The 24,932-nt window shown below is 40.2% G+C and overlaps 1 protein-coding gene across 2 annotated transcripts; it reads left to right on the top strand.

The window, feature by feature from the left end:
* Positions 1-8,510: 8,510 nt before the first annotated feature.
* col1a1b (collagen, type I, alpha 1b) lies at positions 8,511-24,891 on the top strand. Of its 2 annotated transcripts, XM_033985405.2 has the most exons (50): positions 8,512-8,739; positions 9,934-10,122; positions 10,544-10,563; positions 10,670-10,705; positions 11,274-11,366; positions 11,738-11,806; positions 11,917-11,961; positions 12,036-12,089; positions 12,195-12,248; positions 12,373-12,426; positions 12,597-12,650; positions 12,731-12,784; positions 12,866-12,910; positions 13,417-13,470; positions 13,549-13,593; positions 13,902-13,955; positions 14,926-15,024; positions 15,128-15,172; positions 15,857-15,955; positions 16,042-16,095; positions 16,679-16,786; positions 17,487-17,540; positions 17,617-17,715; positions 17,964-18,017; positions 18,093-18,191; positions 18,291-18,344; positions 18,423-18,476; positions 18,551-18,658; positions 18,742-18,786; positions 18,877-18,975; positions 19,091-19,198; positions 19,305-19,412; positions 19,493-19,546; positions 19,632-19,685; positions 19,786-19,893; positions 20,007-20,060; positions 20,144-20,197; positions 20,278-20,439; positions 20,515-20,622; positions 20,740-20,847; positions 20,972-21,025; positions 21,114-21,221; positions 21,305-21,358; positions 21,455-21,562; positions 21,640-21,693; positions 21,837-21,944; positions 22,088-22,370; positions 22,539-22,726; positions 23,204-23,446; positions 24,360-24,891. In XM_033985405.2, the coding sequence occupies exons 1-50, from the start codon at positions 8,658-8,660 to the stop codon at positions 24,504-24,506; spliced, it is 4,338 nt and encodes a 1,445-aa protein (XP_033841296.1). In that variant the 5' UTR covers positions 8,512-8,657; the 3' UTR covers positions 24,507-24,891. The 2 variants fall into 2 exon arrangements, with proteins under 2 accessions (XP_055085399.1, XP_033841296.1); XM_055229424.1 differs by lacking the exons at positions 20,278-20,439; positions 20,515-20,622; positions 20,740-20,847; ... (2 more) ...; positions 21,305-21,358; positions 21,455-21,562 and having other exon boundaries at positions 8,511-8,739; positions 20,144-20,173; positions 21,643-21,693.
* Positions 24,892-24,932: the final 41 nt, after the last annotated feature.

Consider the following 24,932-nt stretch of genomic DNA (forward strand, 5'->3'; position numbering starts at 1 on the left):
TTTTTGGGGGTTTTCAGTCTATATTAATGCATTAGGTGCTATGTAACTTTTCTGGAGGAGGTTCCGCCACCTGCTTGTCTCCATGGAGATGTCATTGCTTTGCCTGAAAGTGCCACAATACAGCATTACAAGTTACATTTTTTGCATGTATTAAATTACAGGTATTTTTATTTCTCAAACAGTGAGCAGGATCGGTTCTCCACAGATCTGACTTACTGTATTGAGCCTGGTGAAGTCACCTGCTTGTTTCCATGAAGATCTACAAGTTCAATATCAAACAGTGGTACATTACAAGCAAATCAATTAAATATCCATGGAGACAAGACTCACATCTTCATAGAATATTCAAGAACTGTGTAGTCTTGATCCCGGGCCAGCAGACCAACTCCAGTAAACTAAAGTGAAAATAAAAAAATAAATACAGCATGTCCTCTATTTCATTCACAATAACAACAATTAATTATGGCTCTATGTGGCGTGGCAGAGACCAATCAGGTCAGTAAAGGGCGTTATTAAAAAGCATGTACCAAAGCGGATCCACCTAAGTAGGACTGGCAAAGCAGTGGTAGTATCATCATGTGTGCCAGCCTGGTTAACTGTGGAATATACAATACAAGACTCAAGATTATTATCAGCGTTTTGGTTTCTGAAAATTCAAAGCATGCTCATGTGACGTTATTGTGTCATCAGTTATTAGATATGTTGTTTTTCTGTTCAAGCCATGTCAAGGTATTATCAAATTAGACACCAGACATTGGACAGTACATCTTTGATAGTTGTTGTTGCCTGCTAGAATTTATATAAAAAAATATCGGTCAAGTCTTGCGAGAAAACCTGCCGGGAGCAATGGGTAACCAGGTCCACAGATCTTCAGCTAGGCTTGTGCAGGACTACCTTAGGAGTATGACAGCAAATGACATTATTGTGATGTGAACTGACGTTGATAAGTTGTTTTTAAGTTCAAGCCACGTCAAGATATGATCAAATTAGATACCAGAAGTTGGGCATGTTTTCGTGGTTGCTGTTTTTGTTGTGTACTAAAGTGGTCAAGTCTCTCAAGGCTACAAGTGTCTTCCTGTATGTTTGAATTGTCTTGTTAATTGATTATGAACTTTTATGTTATTTTTACAACAATATTTTGACATAAGTAAGTTGCAGGGTTGTCAAAAGTATCAAAAATCAGATACTAATTGATACTAAAACTCAAATTGAAAAAAAAAATACATTTGAGCAGGTATCGGTACTAAAAAAGTCACATTCACAGGACAGAAATTAACGTTTCTTGAATAGTTTTAGAATGATCTTGAGCTGTATCAGAACAAGTATAAGACCATAGACTAGTATACACCCATGGACCACTATGGAACCTACCTCGACCACTGAGGGATTGCACAGACATAAGAACACATGGGAATAGAAAAGAAAGTACTACTATTTAATGTTGAAAATCACATTCTATTGTCTAAAGAAAGAGTGTTTTTATGATCATCTCAGTATCGAGTAGCGAGTCTTTTCCTTAGTATCGAAATCAAGTTTGAAATTTTAGTATTGTCAGTGGTGGATGAAGTACCCAATTTTGTTACTTAAGTAAAAGTATAGACACAGAGTTAAAAAGTTACTTAAGTAAAAGTAACGCATGAAAAAAATCTACTTAAATAAAAATATTAAAGTACCTGTTTAACAGTGTACTTTAAGAGTAAAAATTTTGTGTTAATGTAGTGATATTGATTCAAAAATGAGACATATTTTGGTAAACAGTAACAACAGAAATCTATTACTAGTTTTGCTTATGAATTTTGTGTATTTATTTTTTATTTCCTCAGAGTCAAAGCTTAAACTCGAAACTTTAGTCAGGATGTTACTACAAAAATGGTCAAAATAACCCCTCAAATCATATGAAAAATACTATTTACTTTTTACTTTCCTGTCCAGTTAAAAATGTAGTGGAATAGAAAGTACAGATATCTACTCTGAAATGTAGTGAAGTAAAAGTAAAAAGTATCCACTGTGAACTGCACTTAAGTAAAGTACAGATACCTAAACATCCTACTTAAGTACAGTACCTTACTACTTTTACTTCGCACTGAATATCGTGACCACACTAGTAGTTTGACATCTTTAAACAACACTTTTTCAGCTTTCTTTATATAAATCCCAAAGTCCAGACAGACAGAAATTCATGAATGAACCAATTCTCACAAAAAAATGAACCAAAGCCACTCAAGAATGTGAAAATGTTACTGTATTTTATCCATCATACAGTATATATTGTTCAGGTAAAAGTCAGACTACTACAGTGTCTCTCCTCTGAGCTGTTTTAGTGGTAGCATATTATCTGAAGCCAGGAGTCATACTTTCCATCCACTGTCTGTCTGCTGCAGAGGGGGAGTGAACGGAGAGAGAGAAACAGGAGAAAGGGAGGAGAGAAGGGGGTAGAGGAGCAAACCAGAAAGAAAACCAGACTGAGGAGAAAGGAAAAATGTAGTTTTTTCTCTTTTTTTGTTTCTGTAAGCCACCAGAGCTAAGAGGAAATGGAGTTAGCGATAGGAACTGTTAACAACTGTTGTATGACCAGATGCTAAAAAAGTCACTGCCAATGTGTATTTTAACTGCATGTGATGATGCTAAAACTTTATAGAAGTAGACTGGTACTACCTGAGGCTATTGTGATGCAGAAGACCCCTCCATGTTTTCTCTCACGCCTCAATGGGACGTCCCGTGTGGGTGGAGCGTGGAAGAGGCAGGATCTAAGTAATTAAAAGGTTAAAATATGGAGGTTTTCTTTGGGAGGTTGCATATATCAAATCAGTTTGGACATGCAGAAAAGTGACAGGAAATTAGTGTTGAATTTCAAAGTTTCACTGTCCAATTTCAATACTTTGTTTCATTAATATTACTCTTTTATAGATCAGACGATTCTCAAACTATTCCAGCAAGGACAGTATTGGTACTTTTTAAAATGAGTTAGTTTCAACTGTAGTATTGATTAGTATCTGGGTATTGATGTGTTCCTCAAAAGTCTGAACTCCAAAACACATAACTTTACTAACAGACAATTGGCTGAAGAGACTTTTCCATTATAAAAACCCAAAGCTGACTAATCTGGATTCAATTTCGTTTCATTCCACAGCTCTTATAGATTAGGATAGCTTTTGTACAAGAGGCAATCTCCAAACCCAGCCCTTTGTTAATGACTACTGTAGGTGAGAGTGGCAGAAACTCTTCTATGAGATGATGGTAGTTCATGTGAGCTGCATTTGAAGATGATGTTCTGACCCTGTAATTGAGCTGTGCCCATAACACTGGTGGAAGTGGCTCTTTTTGAAGCTCGGGGTTTATTTTCACAGAGGACGCTCCACTGTCACACCGGCCATTTGTCTGTCTGTGCATCCCTAAGTCCATACGGCATCTGAGTGTAAGGTGGCCAAGTAAAGTCAAGGAATATATCCACAATCTGGGACTTTGTTTGCTTAAGTTGTAGGAGCGTTTAATGTTATAATGGAGTTCCTTCATCATTAGTTTTGCACATTTGAGTAATCCTGTGTTATGTGTGTGCCCACTTCTCTGTACCTACTTGTTACTACTTGCACTTGTATGACACTCCGTGTCATACATGTGGGGTTCAAAAGTGTCATGTAGCCATTTTTCAACAACAAAATAAAGTAAAAGAAAGACGGCTTCTAGCTCACAACAGTGAAATGCCACTTTCTCAGTTTTGCAATTTAGAACAGGAAGTCACTGGATTTTATTAAGCCATTTCAGATGCAGGGTTTAATGCTCTCGCCTCACAGCAAGAAGGTTCTGGGTTTGATCCTGAGGCGGTGCGGGGCCTTTCTCTGTGGAGTTTGCATGTTCTCCCTGCGCCTGTGTCTGCGTAGGTTTCTCCAGATGCTCCAGTTTCCCCCGTCACTAAAACCATGTAGAATGCCTTTGAATTATAGTGACTTAGCAGAATTATTTGTTGTGAGTTCTGCAGCGACCTCTCATGCATTCCAAAAAGTAGGAGGGGCTTCTCACGAGGCTAGCCCCTGTTAGCAGTGCTATACTTAATTCAGCCACTTTCTGTATTTTGGAGTTTCAGTCTTTTTAAATGTGCACTTGACACAGGTACAATAACCATTTTACTTTTAACCATACACTGCACCAGGACTGATTTATTTCAATACATTACAATTTTCTCCCAATACCCCATCATTTGTCTGAAGTCGGTCGGTTTTCATGGGATTTTGTCTAAACAATATGCCCAAACCTGCAATTGAAAGTAATTAACAAATATCATCATGGAAACAATAAAATGCCTAAGTAAATAAATGCAGAGTAGATAAAATATTAAGGATCTAGACTAGGACTCAACTTATCAAGCAATAAATGACAAATTAACTGTATTCTATCCTAAGAAGCCAAACATGCCAAACAATGAACAAATCTATACTAACTTCAGGCAAGGCAAGTTTATTTGTATAGAACGATTTGTACACAAAGTAATCCAAAGTGCTTTACAGAATAAGAAGGACATTAAAATCACATTACAACAAATAAAAACACAAATAGTCATCATAAAATGTACATAAAAATGGAACTTAAAGGTGCACTATGCTTGCCTCCATGCTGGAATGTTCAAAAGTATGGCATTAAACTCATCTATATATCCTTTAAAACTCCCCGTGCACTTTTAGACAGCAGTAACATAGATAGCACCTAGTGGCGATAAGTGAGAATACAACAGGGGCGGGTCGGTTTATCTAATTACAGGCGGTGGCTTTATGTGTTTCATTATCATATTTGTTATAATGACAGGTCTATTCTAGCGCAGAGAGAAAGTGAGTCAAAATGGAGAAAGGAGCACGAGCAGCTTCAGCGAGAGACTCAGATACAAGTAGAAACACGTGGACAGAAGAAGGACTGAGGACGGAGACAGCTCTGAGTCTGCCAGGGAATGTGCAGGATTCAGAGAGAGGAGTTAGCTGTAGTTACTGTAACACTATTGGTAAAAAAAAATAAAAATCAACATCTCTAACCCAAACTAGATCAAGGATATGGCTTAAAATATAAACATTTTTTTTACTTAAGCTGCAATTTTCATGTTTACATAGAATCTTTACAATGCTTTTAGGATAATTACGGTCACATTCACGTATTTATCATGGATCTTTTTTTTTTTGTACTAGTGGGCAATATTTTGTCATTTTTCTGCACTATAATGAGATTTGAGGTCAAAATTTGAACTTCAGTGACTCATTATACACACAAACTAACTATATTTCTTGCAGTTCATATTTTTAAACAGTATTGTACATTAAGAATAGTTCTAGTTATAATTCTGTTTTATGGTTTGGTTTCAATATTATCGTTTATAATCTATACTTACTTTAATGATTTATTGCACTTCATAATTTGTTAAAGTGACAGGCCTCGATCACACTTCACTGTGATTGGTTAAAGCCAACACTCAGATCATGCAAATGCTGACCAATAAGAAAAAAAGGGTGGAGGAAAAAGGTCCAGAGAAGCACAGAATCCTGATATGACAACGTTTCCAGATTTGTATTGTAAAGCCCAGCCCTGCCAATGCACTTTTGACTTTACCCCCCACCCGCCAAAAAAATCCCATCTATGAAGTATTCAAACATCAAGCCTTACTTTTCTTGTAACATTATTCAGATATAAGTTACCAAAGCATTAACCTCACATAAAAAGCTGGTTATAACAGATGGAAAGTGATTAAATTGGTTGGCATTTGAATACAAAAGCAGTAGAGCCTCTTCTTTGGGCTCGCATCCACCCAAACCACCAGTCTGAACTGAGAGTCGCCACATAAACACTCCACAGACTGTCCAACGCAAACACCCAAATTACAACTTCTATTTTACTCAGAGCTGAGAGCTTCTCCCAGTCTCACAAGTCTCTTCTGAAAGTTAGTACCAAAATGAGAATATCAGTTGGTAAATGTAGACCTATGTATTGCAGTGTTGTTAAAATTATATCGAATGGACTTATGGAGCTAATCCCCACTTCCTGGAAAATAGGATGTCAAGTTACATGGTTAAAGTTAGCAGAGGTAAAAGGTTCAGGTTTGCAGGGTTGCTGGTTTTACTCCTACAAAGCAAACCACACCGTTGGGCAAGACACTTTCAATTCAGTTCAATAGGGACTACAGAGCTGTTTTAAATCATGTTTTAGTGGCAAAACTTTCCCCAAATTCTACATAGAAATGAATGGGATTCCCACTTAACTAGTCGTATTTACGGCAAAAGTGGACGGGCCGGAATAAGGTCAATACAGTAGCGCCAAACTGATATAGCAGTAAATGCATTTTACTATGTTATATGGTTGCCACTTTTGCTTATTGGATGCAGGTGAGATACATCAGACTATAAGCAATTAAATTCTTCAGAAGTAAAATAGTGGTTATTTTAAAACAATATGTGCCACAAATGAATGGCAAGGTCCTCATGCGATATGTAATGAAATTAAGTTGAGTCAAGTAATCAGATTAAACAGAGTAAACAGGGTAAATTAAATAGCACTTTTCCACCTTCAAATCACTCAAAAGACACTCAAAAGACTTCACATCAAGGAACCACTCACCCACTGACACACACATTCATACACCAGTGTACGCAGGCTGCTAACGCTCTACCAACTGAGCTACTGTCCCCAACAAGTGTATCAAGAGCCAGCCAGATATCATTAAAGAAGTAGATGCAAAAACATATCTCTGTGCACTTAAAACTACAAATAAGAATTCAGAATTACAGGGTTGGGGGTTCTATCAGGAGTTTTAATAATATTTTTTATCAAGTTATTCATATAATCTTATTCGATAGTTTGGTTAGGCAAGTCACAATAACAGATTTTCAAGTACGATATATTGCAAAATGTAGTTAGTTTGTATATATAATGATTCATAGCAGTTATTTATTCATCCCTCTACAGTTCAAATCTTATCATAGTAAAGAAAAATACATAAAACTTCCCCACTAGTGCAAAGAAAAAGTACACACAATAAATACTGACCTCCAAAAATTATTGTTCCATTTGTTCCTTGGTGCCTTCTTTAAGTTTATATGAGCAAATATCCATGTCCCCATCCCATTGTGTTAAGAGTGGTCAGAACTTTAAAGGTCCTATATTATTAGTCTGTCTGCACCTCTATAGCTCAAAATGCTCTGTTCCACCTTGTGATGTCATGAAGTGGTAGTTTTCAAGTTACTAGCTGCCTTTTCCCTGTAGTTCAGTAGAGAAAGGCAATTCAAGGGCTGCAATGATCCAAATGATTCTAGTGAAAGTGTATGGAGTTTAAAAACACAGTGGAGCACTTCCTGTATTACCACATGACATCACAAGGTGGAACAGAGTGTTTGTGCAGGGTTTATGTATTAGACATGTGTGAATGAAGCAAAACACAATTCCAGGTGTGTTTGTGATGAGGAAACAACATTATAATGACACAGATCAGAAAATAGAGTAATATGGGCCGTTTAAACTTAAATATCTTTAAAATAATACTAAGGGTATTAATTTTTCTTATTCTGCATGAGGATTAGTGTCAGGGTTAAACATTTCTACAAACTTATGTTGGTGAAATGACATGTATGACTAAATGAGAGGTCAGACTGGGTTGCTCTGTAGTTGAAGTTGCAACGTGTCCACATTACATCCAGACTCTGCTTTGTGGATGAGCCAGATTTTCTTCTCCTATTTCAACCTCTCCACTCAGACGCTGTGGGACGGGCGAGATGCTGGAGGTGGGGGGGCGGGACTTCTGAAGATCATCCATGATTTTAAGCTATCTCAAACATTCAAGTAAAAGTGCACAGTGCATTTTACATTAGTATAAATATGGAGATGTTTGGATGTTTGGAATTACGTTGACTTTGATAAAGGCATTCTAATCAAATTAATGCACATCATTAAACTGTATATTTCTATGTTGCAGGTCTACACAAATCAGATTCTTGTTATGTTTTTTGCAAAAGGCCTAACTTTTCGTTTCTGGCAACAAACACTGACAATATCCTTTGGTTAGATGTAGAAAGTGCTTGAAACTTCCACAAAGCCCAGTTCTTACCATACCAGGATACAACGTGCAGCACAAAGCAGTTGTTCATCACTTGGGCTGGTTGGGCTACGATTAAACTAAACAAGGATATTTCAAGATGTTACAAACATCACTGACATCTTCCAATCACGTCCAAAACACACGTTCTTCTGACATCTCCCTTATCATGTCAGATGCAAAAACCAAAAACGACAGATACGTTATTGGAACGAAAATAGTTGAGTTGATAAAACTATTAATCCTGGGAAAAGAGGAGACGCGTCTCGACACGGTGCCGGTGCGTAAATGGTGTCTATGTTCATTATCCACGTTGGATCAGCAACGTGAACTTGTTTGACATGTTTTAAGGCGGCCTCTGTGTGATGGAGGCGGGACTCTGACTCCAACATGTACCAGTTATCCTAAGCGCAGGACCTCCCTAAAAAAGTCCAGGCATATAAAAGCCTAGCTAAGTCATTTGTTTGGGCAGTAGGGAGGTTCTGCTAGGGGTCTGGATTGGAGTTACGTACAGACCGGACCCTACCGTATATGAGTGGAGTCTGAGGAGAAACAGGATTCCCCTACCACAAAGAATCTACATGTCTAATATTTAGACATGTTCAGCTTTGTGGATATTCGGATAGCGCTGCTGCTCAGCGCAGCGGTGCTTTTGGCAAGAGGACAAGGCGAGGATGATAGTAAGTACCACTTTCAAACTTTGCTTTGGCTAGATTTGGGACTGTGGCACTGGCGCCTAAAGGATGTGGATAACGCACGAGGATGCTGGGACTGCTCTGCGGGATACCTGACTCCAGTGGGCAGAGATGGGGCAACGTGTTTCACATCGACTTTTTCGGAGTTTTTAAGGCGAATGAGGCCGTATAGACCGGAATTTCTTTTATTGTGCTGCTCTCAATAACGTGCACGTACTTGCTCAGTGTGCGTCCTGGAGACCCGAGGGGAGCAGCTGCCTCTGATGTGTAACCACAGGACACTGGGTTCACAAAGAGATGAAGCAAACCCAAAACTAAATCAAACACAGACAGTGGGACAGATTAATATTTAGACATCCATTGCATCCTCCAGCGCGAAAGTCAGCTCAAAAACGAACTTTTGAACGAACCACCCCATTTCCCCCACATGTGCCAAGATATGCAGCGTCTAACAGATGTTTTCCGACCATGGCCGAGTTAGGCCAAGGCCTGGACAATTAGACTTCTCAGTTTTCTTTTTAGACTTTTCATCAAATTTAAACAACAGCCATATTCGTTAAGACGCTTTTAAATTAAGAATTTGATATGCATTAGGCCGTTCGGGGACCTGACTTCAGTAAATCACAACATATTAGATAAAACAAAGCACTTGTCATTTGCACAAAAGTAAACTTTTTAAGACAATGGAAAAGAAAAAAGTTTAAGTCTGACGTCGACAACAAATTTGTCTAGACACCAATTAATCACTAGAGAAGGGCGCGGAGGCGCTCTGACTGTGGGTAAACGGCGCCGCCTTGTGGCCAAAGTTTATACAGCAAGCGCATTATCCATATTCCGCTGTCACGTCGCACCAAAAGCCAAATTAAGTATTTTGATACCCTCTCGTCAAAAGATAAAACAAAAACATCTTTAAAACGATTTCTTTCAGCTATATTATTCCAGATCGCGTACAAACCACATGTAGCCTACTGTTGACACGAACTGATCATTCAAAGGTACCTACATGTGAAAAATGACAGTAGAGTGTGTATAAAGTGTTTAATTTTAGTGTTAACGCATGTTCCAGCATCAGAGGAACTAGGACAACAACATTTTTGATCATATGAGACATATTTCTACATGCTGTCACAGCAAAACTGTTTACACTGAATACTTACATTTCTCCTCCTCTCTTTTCAGGCTTAGCCGGCAGCTGCACATCCGATGGACAGTTGTACAACGATAAGGATGTATGGAAACCCGAGCCCTGCCAGATTTGCGTGTGTGACAGCGGAAGCGTTTTGTGCGACGATGTGATCTGCGAGGAAGGCTACGACTGCGAAGATCCAATCATCCCCGACGGAGAGTGCTGCCCCATCTGCCCCGATGGTACCGTGCCACGCTCTCCTCTGCACCTCATACCTGCGCAGTGGCGCCACCTAGTGTTCCCAGCTCACCTCTGACCTATGCAGTCACGTGTCTGCCTGGCCAAAAACAGATTGGCGTTTCGACCTCCCTTGGATTCACCAAAGCCACCTTTTGGAATTACCATTTTTAACTTTTTAAGTCCAGTTTTTGGAATATACCTGCTTTGTTGAAACCTTTGCCAATAATAAAAATAATCTCAGTAATGACAGTACTGGAAGCTACACTGCCTGCATATGTCAAGTTCAGCTGAGTCAAAAACACACTATTAGGCCTGAAACTGTGAAACTGGCTTTAGATGCCACGTGCTGTGTCTGTCCTTATTTTTCTGATCAAAGAGTTTCTTACTGAAATATTTACTGTGCTCTTTTATTTTGGTTTCCAGGACCCATTACTGAATCTCCAGTAAGTTCCTTTTTCATCTTCTCTTTGGTCTTTGTCTTTACATTACATTACATTAGTCAGTCTAAACCAGTACAGCCTAACAGTTCTTTTTGTTTTGTTTCTGTAGCCAACCCCAGGTCTTCCAGGACCCAAAGGAGACCCGGTAGGTTAATGTTCACATAACTAATTCATACTTTTCCCCTCTCTTTTATAAACCTATTTATACTTATACATATTAGTTTTATAAGCTTGGAGTACTTTGCAAATCTTGATTATAATTAGGCAGTTGATAACGGGGCTAAAGGGGTATGTTGTCCCTGGCCCAGGGACTATATTCTCCGATTCATTTATATTATAAGAGGGGCCCATGGGAGCCTTCTTGTTCCGGACCCTCACAGTTCTGTTGACAGACCTGATCATAATCCAGTACATTTACTACATTTGCTATTAAAAAGTAAGATTAAAGCTTGCACGTGCTAATTAAGCTATGCTACAGTAGCTTATGATGTAATGTAAAGGTCAAAAGGTCAGCAGGTCATTAAAAGTTCATAGGACATTGTTTGTGCAGTGTTTGTTATGAGGCATAATGAAACAAATCCCCCTGAGAACATTGCACTTCACATCATAAGCAATAAAGAATCTCTTTTGATTTGATTTTATGCTTTATTAACTATTCAAAGAAAAAAGACATTCTTTTCCTGATCCCCTCATCAGTGTCTGTGTTTGCCCAGGGTCCTGCCGGTCCTCCCGGAAATGATGGTTTTGACGGACAGCCCGGTCTCCCAGGACCTCCCGGCCCCCCTGGTCCCCCTGGCCTTGGCGGAGTGAGTGTCCCATTCTCTCTTTTATATCGTCATTATGTCATTATAACATGTGGTTTATGGTCAGTCTGTGTTAGGAAAGGCATCCTTGAGTTTGGGTCACTAAAAGTGTCAAAGTGAACTGCTAAGATCAACCAGTGATAATAAAATGATTTATTTTTATTTGTTAAATCCAGTGAACTTCTAAAGTCTTGTTATTTTTGGAAAGCAAATGTATATTATCTTTAAACTAACAAACTAACTGTGTATCAGTGCAACTTTAAATGGAAAAATAGTGCAGTTGATTTTTTTGTCTAAATTAGATGCAGCAACTTTACATGAAGCACGTGAGACTCTGACTAACTCCAACACATGGAATTTTCTTGTTGTTGCAGAACTACTCTCCTCAAATGTCCTATAGTGACCCCTCCAAATCCAGCGGCCCTCCTCAGCCTGGTCCCATGGTAAAGCACCTGCCCCACACAGACACTCACGACTAAACCTTCAGACATGACTTTACAGTATCAGTCTTATTATCACAAACTAAAGGCTCTTTTTTTGTCCCAAATAACAGGGTCCCATGGGTCCCCGTGGCCCCCCTGGATCTCCTGGAAACTCTGTAAGTATCCCTTTCCTCAAATCAAATCAGAAAAGTGTAAATAACATTTATAATAATATTTTATTGCCTTGTAGGGTCCCCAAGGTTTCACTGGCCCCCCTGGTGAGCCTGGTGAGCCCGGTGCTGCTGTACGTAACATTTTATATTTTTGAATGGTTCTAACATCAAACTCTGATAGCATGTTAAAGCTGTTTTGTGCTTTTATGTTGAAAACATCTGTTCTTGTATTTTAGGGTCCCATGGGATCACGCGGCCCTGCTGGCCCTCCTGGAAAGAACGGAGATGATGTGGGTTTTTGTTTTTTCATCATAAAATAGTTCCACTGACATTTTGTTGTTTGTCAAATGTAAATATGGATACATCTATAGACACTTTGTTATAATGTCACTAATCTGCTGTTTGTATATTTAGGGTGAGCCTGGCAAACCTGGTCGCCCCGGTGAGCGTGGACCTGCTGGCCCCCAGGTGAGTGACCCCAAAGTTCAAAGGTCACAAGGTCAAACTGTGATAACAGGAACTATAGTTTTTAAGTCTCTCCTCAGAAGACTTCAAATGTATAGCTGCATAAATAGCATACATATATCCGGTACTACTACATCCATTTTTAATTTTTAAATATTTTTTTTCTCTTTCAGGGTGCCCGTGGTTTCCCTGGAACTCCTGGACTCCCTGGCATCAAGGGACACAGAGTCAGTACTGAATGTCTATCTTCAAATGGGATGTCCCTTTGAATTTCCTTACCATATCTGTTCCCATTGGTCTTGTTTAGGGTTTCTCTGGTCTAGATGGAGCTAAGGGAGATTCTGGACCTGCTGGACCCAAGGTAACACCTAAATCATTGTTATGGTTTATCGTAATTTCATTCGGAGAGCTAAAGCTAATTATTTTTACTGCTGTTTTGTAGGGAGAGCCTGGTACTGCTGGTGAGAATGGTATCCCCGGTGCTATGGTAAGTTACAACTGTTTATTTCCTTTTTTTTATATATAATCAAATATTTATTAAACTTTTCTCAATGTTAAAATAACGTAACAGTACAAAAACAAAATTAAAATAGTGAGGTATAACATTTAACCCAAGTAAATGCACACAGAATATTTAAACTGTTGTAGTCAAGCCAAGTCAAGTCAAATTTATTTATTAAACACATTTTAAAACAACCAACGCTGCCCAGTGTGTGGTACAATATAAAGTGCAATCTAATAAAACTAAACATGAAAAAATACAATAGAACAAGAAATACAATGACAAACAAATGAGTTTTCAACAAAGATTAAAAAAATATTTGAAGCTTAAGCTGTAATACCCAGACAAGTCCAAACAAAACTGCCACTAGTCACATGAAACACTTTTAGTTATTCTCTCTTTGTTTATTGACATGTTTTCTAAATCTATGTGAAAATATCAGTTTCTTTTTCTGGATAATATCTAAATCATATGTGTTTTTGTACGTGTAGGGTGCTCGTGGTCTCCCTGGTGAGAGAGGCCGCCCTGGACCTCCTGGCCCCTCTGTAAGACAATAGCAAACAAATTGATCTATAGCTTCATTTTTGAGGATTTGTCTCATTCTGTCCTTTTCTTCGGATCAGGGTGCTCGTGGTAACGATGGCAACACTGGCCCTGCTGGACCTCCTGTAAGTAATCAGAGCCGTTTTACTCATTATTATTGAAATATGTACAATTTTCTGTTTACTAAGAGTGAAACAGAACACAATTTCACCCAGTATCATAATTTACAATATAAAACATATATGGCAATGAAATATTCGTGGGTTTAAACTTCCTGTTCTGTTGCCCATTCAAAAGAGTGTTAATTGTTAATTCCTATGGCAACAGTGCTCATTTTGAATTGCTCTGAAACCCATTATGTCTTATCTATACATCTTTGTTGAAAATCTCTTGCATTTTAGTCATTGTTTATAACTTTCTTTGTCTATTTCAGGGACCCACTGGCCCTGCTGGTCCTCCTGGATTCCCTGGTGGTGCTGGAGCTAAGGTATGTTTTCAGTGACCAAAATATTGATATTGTACATTGTCACCAATATCCAAGAAATTATGATTCTTATTACATGTCCCCTGAACTCTGATTGAACCCTGTAGCCACCAGATGGCACCAGCACACCTCTAGTACCCCCTGCCCCTCCTCTCCCCTCCCCCTTCACCCAAGAGTAAACATTAGTTCAACATCTGGCTCTGCTCTGGCCTGGCTCTGGTTATCCTTGTGAGGATGAGAGAAGCAGGATTGAATTTGAGTATTTTGCTGGAGAAATAGACCAACTAAATATGATTCAATTCAATTACTGATCTGATAATATTGTTTTTAATGCTATATGTGAGTATGTATGAAGTAGCACAAACACAGGGTCTGTCTTTTGCTTAGACCCAATACAAGCTTATAGTAGACTTATAGCAGTAGACACATACTTATACCATCACTGAATGACTTTTAGCTCTGTATTTCATTCTAATACATCTACCAAAGCTTTATTGTATAGCAAGAATATCCATAAGAACTTTTGTCTGCTGGCCTTTGAATTTTTGTACTTATTTAACTCCTCTGGTTGACTAAAATCAAATCAAAATAACTGCTATGGAAACTTTATTTTTAACAAAGTTGCATTGGCTGATGTGACTATGGTCTAGTAATGATAAGAATATATATCTTTAGCATATGTTTTCAAAAGTGCCTTATGTATAATAGTATATAATAAATAATAGTAATAGTACCAATAGCATATGTGTGTAATCTAATGTCATCGTCTATCATGGATGACAAGCTCAGTCTCACTCTGAGCTCGAAGTAAGAGGAGCTGGTTAAGGTGACTCGTTCATCTGTTCTAAATGAAAGAGGAAGGATTATCTATTGTTAATCATTTGTTTCCATACTATGATTGGATTGATAAAGGACGATATTAATTTATTCCCACACTAGTCACACTATAATGAATCTTTTTTCTCTTGTTTAGGGAGAGACTGGTCCTCAGGGAAGTCGTGGTTCTGAGGGACCTCAGGGTGCTCGCGGAGAGGCCGGTAACCCTGGACCCGCTGGACCTGCTGGAGCTGCTGTGAGTATAATATAAACCCATAACATAAACTTATATCTGAGGAAACTTTAAACAGACTATTGACGTGTTAATGTGGCTAATGACGACTGTTCTGTTTCCATAGGGCAACCCAGGATCTGATGGTACCCCTGGTGCTAAGGGATCTCCCGTGAGTATTTTTTATGTTTCTGTTTTACACTAGAGGTAGACAAATTTGTGAAAATTGCTGTTTTGTAGATCTGAACATTTTGAATAATGAGTTCATCTTCTGTAAGGGCTGGTAAAAAGAAAAAGAACATGTAATCTGTGTAATCTACCAAATAAGGTGATGACATTGTTTTTTTTTACACTTTTTTCATTTTTACACTACATTCATTTTTGTACATTGCATCAGGGCATTTATTGACTTTTTACATGCTTCTGATGGATTGCCAAAAGTGTATTCCCAATATCAGAAATACATCTACGATATAATCAAAATTTATGCTTTGAACATATGAAAAATTACAGTTAATGTGCAATCTTCCAAACAAGGGTATACTAGGCTATCTTTCTGCACTAAACTTATTGTATTTTAGTTTATTTGAACAGAGACAATGCACATTAACTAACATTTTTGTAAACATGCTAATATTAGCTATTATCCAAGGCAAGGTACAGAATGCCAGCAATATTTCATGCACTCACTTTTTGCAGTACTTGAACCTTAATCAGGACATTTACAGACATGTTTTAGCACATTTATGATGGAATGCCCGAAATGTGAACTTACTATTATTATCAAGACAATGCAAAAAAGTTTACATATACCCACCTGTACTGTATATCTCACTGACTATCTCTTTTCTTTTAGGGTCCCGCTGGTATCGCTGGTGCCCCTGGTTTCCCCGGAGCTCGTGGTCCCGCTGGAGGCCAGGGAGCTGTCGGTGCTGCTGGTGCCAAGGGTAACAATGTAAGACAAAATAACATGACCTACTTTTATATTTTAAACTTTTTACGATTATCGAGTTACATTAATGTTTTTGTTTCTGTCCACAGGGTGAGCCTGGTCTTCCTGGTGCAAGGGGAGAGCCCGGTGCCAAGGGAGAGCCTGTAAGTTGATAATATATTTGCAGTAGATCAGTTGGTAAAGCGTTCACCAACTAAACTGAAGGCTGTAGACATCTTGGCTTCCTGTGTTGGTGTGTTCATGAGCAAGACACCCAACTTGGTACAGGATAATCAGTCAATCAATCAATCAAGTTATTTACCCCAAAAAAAGGAGAAAAGCCAACATTAATCTGTGCATCAGGGGACACAAATACAAACATTATTATGACTAATTCCAAACAAACTGAAAGTCCATTTTGAATAGTCACAAATTTCAAACAAAGTACTTTAATAATATTATAGTAACAGTAACGTCTTCTGCAAACTATCCTTTCTTATTGTTAAAAAATCTTCTAACCTTAACCTGTAGTTTATACATCTACAAATGCATATAATTCTTGTATTAGTTTCTGTTTCAATCTTGTTTCAAATGTTAAATGCTCCTGGCTGGGTTAAAAATATGCATTCTTCCTTCATGTGTCCAACAGAGCTAGAAAAGTACTAAATAGTTGTGTCTATGGATTATTGGTAGGATTGCGTTGTACTTTGTGTTTGATTATATTGTAACGATGTATTTTGTATCCAGGGCCCAGCCGGTATCCAGGGACTGCCCGGACCCAGCGGTGAGGAGGGAAAGAGGGGAGCTCGTGGAGAGCCTGGTGGTGCTGGAGCCCGTGGACCCCCCGGAGAGCGCGTAAGTGATGCTCATAGCAACTTAAAAACTTTAGGCCATGACAATATCAATTTTGTTATTACTGTAGAGTGCTGTTAATTAGACTGGCTGGGCGTTGAGGCTCATCCAACTTGATTTTCAATTTGATTTTCTTTTCAAAAACAAAGTAAAAAGGGGTTTCTTTGATTGTATGAACATAAACTAGAGGGACTTTTTATCATTGCCATTTAACACAAAAATAGACACATTTATTACTCCAAACTCTGAACCCTGCTCCAAAACCACACACTTTTATTGGTAGAGGATTGGCGGTAGACTTATGATAAAGACCCCAATCATACCACTGACGATTAGACATGGACTAAATCACCATCTTGATTAAAATGTGATTAATTGACCAGTCCTAATTGACTTCTGCCATAGACATAGACTAGTGCAAGTCATGAAGTTGCTGAAAAACAGTTTGTAAACATATTATTATCCAGTTCAGGAGATTATTATAGAAAAGATACATTTGAAACCCATGTAAAATGGAAAGATACTAGAAATGTACACATAAGATAAAACATGGATGGTCACTATGTTGAATTAAAGTAACTCACATGTAAATACCCTGACACTAACAAGCTTCATAAGTATATAATAATGAGTATATAAAAACATACATGAATATTACTTGAAATATGTGGTCTCATCTTTGTTGTTTTTGTCGATCATGTAGGGTGCCCCTGGTGCTCGTGGTTTCCCTGGTGCTGATGGTGCTGCTGGAGGCAAGGTCGGTATCATTTAGGAAAATTTCAAGTCAATATTCACTCCTTCATATTATTAACAGATCTGGTCATGTGTGATAGGGTGCCCCTGGTGAGCGTGGTGCTCCTGGACCCATGGGTGCTCAGGGAGCCACTGGTGAATCTGGCAACCCCGGAGCTCCTGGTGCCCCCGGATCTAAGGTACATTTTGGGAACAGATAAAAGATAACATTTTCCACACAGTAATTTTCTATATGTGAATTTAAATTTGACTTCAGTCCTTTATAATAGTTGAAACTATTTAACATATTGTACGAGCTACACAAACTCCTAAATATCTTATTATATATTATATGGAAGAATGGTTGCATTAGTTTTTCAAATATACATGTTATTTAATGAATGTTATACTTTTATACTGTGCTTTGAAATGTGATTTTGTCCTTTAGGGTGTGACTGGTAGCCCTGGAACACCTGGCCCTGATGGCAAAGTTGGACCTTCTGTAAGTACAGACCAAATACCTGACTAATCAGTTCTTTATTACTAGAATATTGATTTTATGGACTGTTACTTTTAGGGTGCCCCTGGCCAAGATGGCCGCCCTGGACCCCCTGGACCTTCTGGAGCCAGAGGACAGCCTGGAGTCATGGGATTCCCTGGACCCAAGGGAACCAATGTAAGTGAATTAACTGGCAAGTGTGGTTTTGAGAGAAACTACTAAATACAGTATGAATCACACTTTAGATATTACTGATATAATTCCCCATTTTCTCAGGGTGAGCCTGGCAAACCTGGTGAGAGAGGCCCCGCTGGTGCTTCTGGCGCTGTTGTAAGTTTATAAAAACCTTTATAATCGTCAGAATAACCATGTAGTTAATAGGTGCTAATGGTTGTCTTGTGATGACAGGGTGCCCCTGGCAAAGATGGAGATACTGGTGCTCCTGGACCTTCTGGCCCCGCTGTAAGTCCACACTGTTTGTCTCATGCACTCTTATTGTTTAATCCAGGTGAAGCTAAGATCTTCTCTGTGTCCAGGGAGCTGCTGGTGAGAAGGGAGAGGCAGGACCTGCTGGACCCCCTGGATTCCAGGGTCTCCCCGGACCCCAAGGAGCAACTGGTGAGACTGGCAAACCCGGAGAGCAGGTACGACACCTAGACAAGTGGATGACTTCAGTCAAATAATGTGCATTAGTGCTGTGATAATGATCCATACTTTTCCTGATCAGGGTGTTCCTGGTGAGGTTGGTCCCCCTGGCCCATCTGGACCCAGAGTGAGTACAGCCCATATTTACCAAACCATATGTCCAATGATATGTGACCCTGCTATGTTTAAATAACCCCTGTGTGTTGTGGTCCTGTAGGGAGACAGAGGTTTCCCCGGTGAGCGCGGAGGTAATGGACCTGCTGGTCCCACCGGACCTCGTGGCTCTCCTGGTCCTGCTGGAAACGATGGTGCTAAGGTGGGTTTAAAGAACATTTTGATACAAAGTTATAGTCTATATTTTGTAAAGTCAGTGTGCTGTAGCTGTATTTATAATGATGAATAATAACCTTACATCTTCTGTTGTTCTGTAGGGAGAGCCTGGTGCTGCTGGTGCCCCTGGTGCTGCTGGTGCCCCCGGTATGCAGGGTATGCCTGGAGAGAGAGGAGCTGGCGGTCTCCCCGGAGCCAAGGGAGAGAGAGTGAGTGCTGTCATAACAACACATTTAAATGCTATAAAACTAAATAAGTAGGCATAATCTCTTACTCCACAGAGAGACAAGTGTTATAATGTGTCTCTTTTGTCAGGGTGATGGTGGTCCCAAGGGACCTGATGGTGCCCCTGGTAAAGATGGTGCTCGTGGTATGACTGGTGCTATTGGAGTGCCTGGACCTCCTGGTGCTCAGGGTGAGAAGGTAAGATCAGAGAAATCATTATATTTTAATGTATTATTGCATATTATATTGTTTCATCCTCATCCGTGATTCTGTTTTAGGGAGAGCCTGGTGCTGTTGGTGTTGCTGGACCTACTGGACCCCGTGGATCTCCCGTAAGTTCACTACAAAACATTTTCAGTGGCATTTTGAATAAAGAAGTAATCCTAGTAATATAATACATTTTTTGTCATATTTCAGGGTGAGCGTGGAGAGACTGGCCCTGCTGGACCTGCTGGATTTGCAGGACCTCCTGTAAGAATCTTTTATACATTACATTTTTAAAATATTGTTTTTCTGTTTATTTTAAGCTGAAGAAATGTAAATCTCACCCACTCTTTTCTGTTCATTTCAGGGTATTGATGGTCAGCCTGGTGCCAAGGGAGAGACTGGAGACACTGGACCCAAGGGAGACGCTGGAGCCCCTGGTCCCGGTGGACCCGTGGGAGCTGCTGGTCCTCAGGTGGGTCATGAATCTGTGTCTGAAAAAGACAGCTCTGGTTCAACATATGTCATGTATAATTTTAGTGTTATTGTGTCATAATTTGTGTCTGACATAAACGTTTGCGTACACAGGGACCCGCTGGACCCACTGGAGCCAAGGGCGCTCGTGGTGGTGCTGGACCTCCTGTAAGTTTCCCTTTTCACAGTAATATTTAGATTTTATTCCAATATTGAAGTGGGCATTCACCCTTCAGTGTTTCATGTTTTAGGGTGCTACTGGTTTCCCTGGACCTGCTGGCAGAGTTGGACCCCCTGGCCCTGCTGTAAGTGTCCCATAATGAACTTGTATAATTTAAACTTACATTAGTATGATCTTTTCATGATAACTGATGTACTTGTACAGGGTGCTGCTGGCCCCCCTGGACCTGTTGGAGGCATTGGCAAAGATGGACCCCGAGGACCCCGTGGTGAGACTGGACCTGCTGGACGTCCCGGAGAAGTGGGCGCCGCTGGAGCCGTTGGACTGGCTGGAGAGAAGGGATCCCCTGGCTCTGACGGTTCTCCTGTAAGTGATGAGAGTGAAGATGTTTAAATAACACTTTTTTTCCTTTGCTTCAAGACTGATATCTTTTTGTTGTAGGGTGCCCCTGGTCTGCCTGGACCTCAGGGTATCGCTGGACAGCGTGGTATTGTTGGTCTGCCCGGACAGCGTGGAGAGAGAGGTTTCCCTGGTCTGCCCGGACCTGGAGTGAGTGCTTAGTGCTTGTTCTATTTGTCACATCATGTTATGGAGAACTTAGTTTATCACAATCTGTGTTCCTCCATTTCACACTCCTCTAATTGACCTTCTCCTTGTTGTGTTCAGGGTGAGCCTGGAAAGCAGGGACCCGCTGGCCTTGTGGGAGAGCGTGGACCCCCAGGACCTGCTGGACCCCCCGGACTGTCTGGTGCCCCCGGAGAGGCTGGACGTGAGGTACAGAGGGTTCAACTGTGTAAAATAATGAAAAAGCTCTAATACAATAATTAGACCGATCACATAAGATATAACTATTCAGCACTTTGGACAAACCCCTTTTTAAAACTGTTTCTGACCTCAGGGATCCCAAGGTCACGATGGTGCCCCTGGACGTGACGGATCTCCTGGACCCAAGGTAACCCTCTTTCTTTGTTCATACAGTCTTTACCATGGTGCTGCGGTTGTAGAAAATGCTTAAGTACTATGTGTATATACTTCATTAGGGAGACCGTGGAGAGAGTGGCATGGCCGGACCCCCTGGAGCTCCTGGTGCTCCTGGTGCCCCTGGAGCTGTTGGCCCCTCTGGCAAATCTGGAGACCGTGGAGAGACTGTGAGCATCTTTTTGTTTTATGTTGTCTGATTAAAAACAGATCTATGTGATATCTGACATCACACTGCCCTGCTCTTTTTTAGGGTCCCGCTGGTGTTTCTGGTCCTGCTGGCCCTGCTGGCGTTCGTGGACCTGCTGTAAGTTCATACATGCACCAATCTTCTGTATAAACCTATGACCTATGACATATTACTCTGCATTGCACTCTGATAAATGCATATATCTGTGGTTAGGGTCCCGCTGGAGCTAAGGGAGACAGAGGAGAGGCTGGTGAGGCTGGAGAGAGAGGTCACAAGGGACACAGAGGATTCTCTGGAATGCAGGGTCTGCCTGGACCTGCTGTAAGTATCTAAACGTGTTTTAAGTCATTACTCAGAGTAACTGTCATATTCTAATCTCCAAATGTTTGGATATATAGGGTCCCTCTGGAGAGAGAGGACCTGCTGGTGCCTCTGGACCTGCTGGACCTAGAGTGAGTATTAAAATTCAGAAATGTAATTATATATGAAGATTATAAAACTGTACATAAAATATGAGTAAAGACATGCAGTTGAGTATGAGTAAAGACATGACATTTAATTAGACTAAAGTTGCCTCGCTGTTGTGTCCTAACAGGGATCCGCTGGATCCAACGGCTCCCCTGGTAAAGATGGAGTGAACGGCATGCCCGGACCTCTCGGACCTCCTGGACCTCGCGGTCGCAATGGAGAGATGGGACCTGCTGTGAGTTTGATGTAGTTTAACCTTTGTGATCAGATGATTAGTAAAAGTGTAGACCAGTGTCATTAGGCCATAGAATGTAGCAGATGCAGTACAAGCGTCTGTAAGTCTGATGTTAATTGTAAAACACTGGTGTCTCCTTACAGGGACCTCCTGGACCTCCCGGACCTCCTGGACCCCCTGGACCCCCCGGCGGTGGATTCGACTTTGTGAGCCAGCCTCTCCAGGAGAAGGGCCCTGACCCTCTCCGTGGAGGACACTACCGTGCTGACGACCCCAAGGCCATCGCTGACCGCGACACTGAGGTGGACACCACCCTCAAGACCCTCACCCAGAAGATTGAGAAGATCCGCAGCCCCGATGGCTCCCAGAAGAGTCCCATCCGCATGTGCCGTGACCTGAGGATGACACACCCCGAGTGGAAGAGTGGTGAGTGTCAAAACATACATCAGCTCTGATTAAATAGACAACAGAGACAGTTGTGTAGGGGAAAGGCCCAAAACAGTATACAAAGCCATGGAACATGCTTAAATTATTAGACTTCAGTTATCTCAAAAGCCATGACCCAAAGTTCATGAATACTTGTATTTTTCACAGGATCATACTGGGTGGACCCCAACCAGGGCTCTCCTCTTGATGCCATCAAGGTCCACTGCAACATGGACACTGGAGCGACCTGCATCTACCCCAGCCAGTCCAGCATCCCCATGAAGAACTGGTACATCAGCCAGAACAGGGAGAAGAAGCACATCTGGTTCAGCGAGTCCATGACCGGTGGATTCCAGGTCAGAAAACTACATCACCTTCTACTATTACCAAGATTACTACTAAATCTACTATTACTCTTCCTATGGTCTTACTAGCACCACTACTACTACCACACCTACTAATAATAATACCACCATTAGTACTACTCTTAACTACCACTGCAACTACGACTACTACTACCATTATCACGACTACTGGAATCATTGCTATTAGATCACTATTGTAATTACTACTAGTACTGATATTATTACTGGCGATGCTAATACTAATACTATAACTACAACACCTACTTCTAAATCCACAACTATACTTCGGGTGACCATCTCAACCTGTAGGAATTTAATATAGTAATTTTATATGATTCAATGAATGAAAAAGGGAAAAAGGGACTACTACCATTACAACAACTACTACTACTACTACTACTACTACTACTACTACTACTACTACTACAACTACTACAAACTCAAATTCTTGTTCTACCTCCCATGCAGTTCCAGTATGGCAGTGAGGGCTCTGACCCAGAAGATGTCAACATCCAGATGACCTTCATGCGCCTGATGTCCAACGAGGCGCTTCAGAACATCACCTACCACTGCAAGAACAGCATCGCCTACACAGACGCCGCCACGGGCAACAGGAAGAAGGCCCTGCTGCTCCAGGGATCCAACGACGTGGAGATCAGAGCCGAGGGCAACAGCCGCTTCACCTACAGTGTCAGCGAGGATGGCTGCACGGTACGCACCACGGGGGATGGGGGGTCGGAAGAATCAAAAATCAGATAATAATAGATGATAAAACTGGTAACTAGATACTCATTTGAGCAAGTATTGATGTAAAAAATGACATTAACAGGACAAAATTTGACCGTTCTTGAACAGTTTTATCAATCCACATTCAGTGTGCTGTTAATTTACTAGCCTTTAAGAATTATTTGGGGTATTAAAGTTGGTATTGGAGTGTTGGGCCTTTTTGAATTTTTTATATTTTAACAACACTAACTGGGGAATGTTCTTTAGTTATTGAATATGGGAAATCATTTATGAAAAAATGTTGAAGCTTTCATAGATTTTGGAGCATAATGGCTGATTCTACTGGTTTAATGTCAGTACAATCACATCTGTCATACATATCCTACATTAGGGTTTCAGAAAGTTGAAACATTTGTACTGTTGCCGTAGCAATTGACACAAATAACATGGAAAAAAAAGAAAATATTAATACTGAGAACATATCATAGAGCTTAGAGACTCCTTTAGGGTTTATACTAACTTATTGGGGCTTATTGTGCTGGTTGATTGAGATCCTAAAACACAGAATGTAAAACACAGAATGTAAATATCTTAAAATAATTAAATTGTACAAATCAATGGTTTATGTGAAAATGTATAGCTCGTACCAGATGACACAGATAGGTAATGTTAATGAAATACTGAAGACAAATCTTATAATATCTCTACTGTTTCAAATACTTATATTAACAAGTAAAGTGTAACTAACTACAGTGAGGAAAGACGACTATCTGCGCATCTTCTCTCTTCTGTTTTAGTAAAAGCATTTATTTAAGAATCATGTTAAGCTGCTTGGGTGTCTTGAAAGGCGAAATTGTTTACTCATATTAATGTCTCTCTCTTTGTCCCCTCCCTGCAGTCACACACTGGCACATGGGGCAAGACAGTCATGGACTACAAGACAACAAAGACGTCCCGCCTGCCCATCATTGACATTGCTCCTATGGATGTTGGTGCTCCCGATCAGGAATTTGGCGTTGAAGTCGGCCCTGTTTGCTTCTTGTAAAAATGAACGAAATATGGACATGAAATTGTTGTTTTTTTCTAGCAGTTCATCTCTAAAACTCCCCTTTCTGTGCATTCAAAACTCATTCGGCTGCCTACGGCCCACATGCTTTCAAAACCACTCTACAAAGGACGGTGTTCCATCATGAGAAGTTTGGGGACTGCTACTTTTCTACCAAAAACCCACGGACACTTTTTTAAAATGACAACTTTATTTCCACTGGCAACAAGAAAATAATATATGGTTTTGTATATGAAAAAATTCCCTTCGGATATTTTGAAAAAACAGATGACCTTTGCCATTTTTGACCACCACTGCGGAAGGACATTAAAAACAACAAATGAATTGTACCATTTTTCTGGTGTTAAATAAATTGTAAAAAGTGTGAAGTGTCTTCTTGTTCTAAATTCATGACCCAAAACACCA

The sequence above is a fragment of the Periophthalmus magnuspinnatus genome, chromosome 19 (genome assembly GCF_009829125.3).
Source record: "Periophthalmus magnuspinnatus isolate fPerMag1 chromosome 19, fPerMag1.2.pri, whole genome shotgun sequence".
In the NCBI taxonomy this organism is placed as follows: domain Eukaryota; kingdom Metazoa; phylum Chordata; class Actinopteri; order Gobiiformes; family Gobiidae; genus Periophthalmus; species Periophthalmus magnuspinnatus.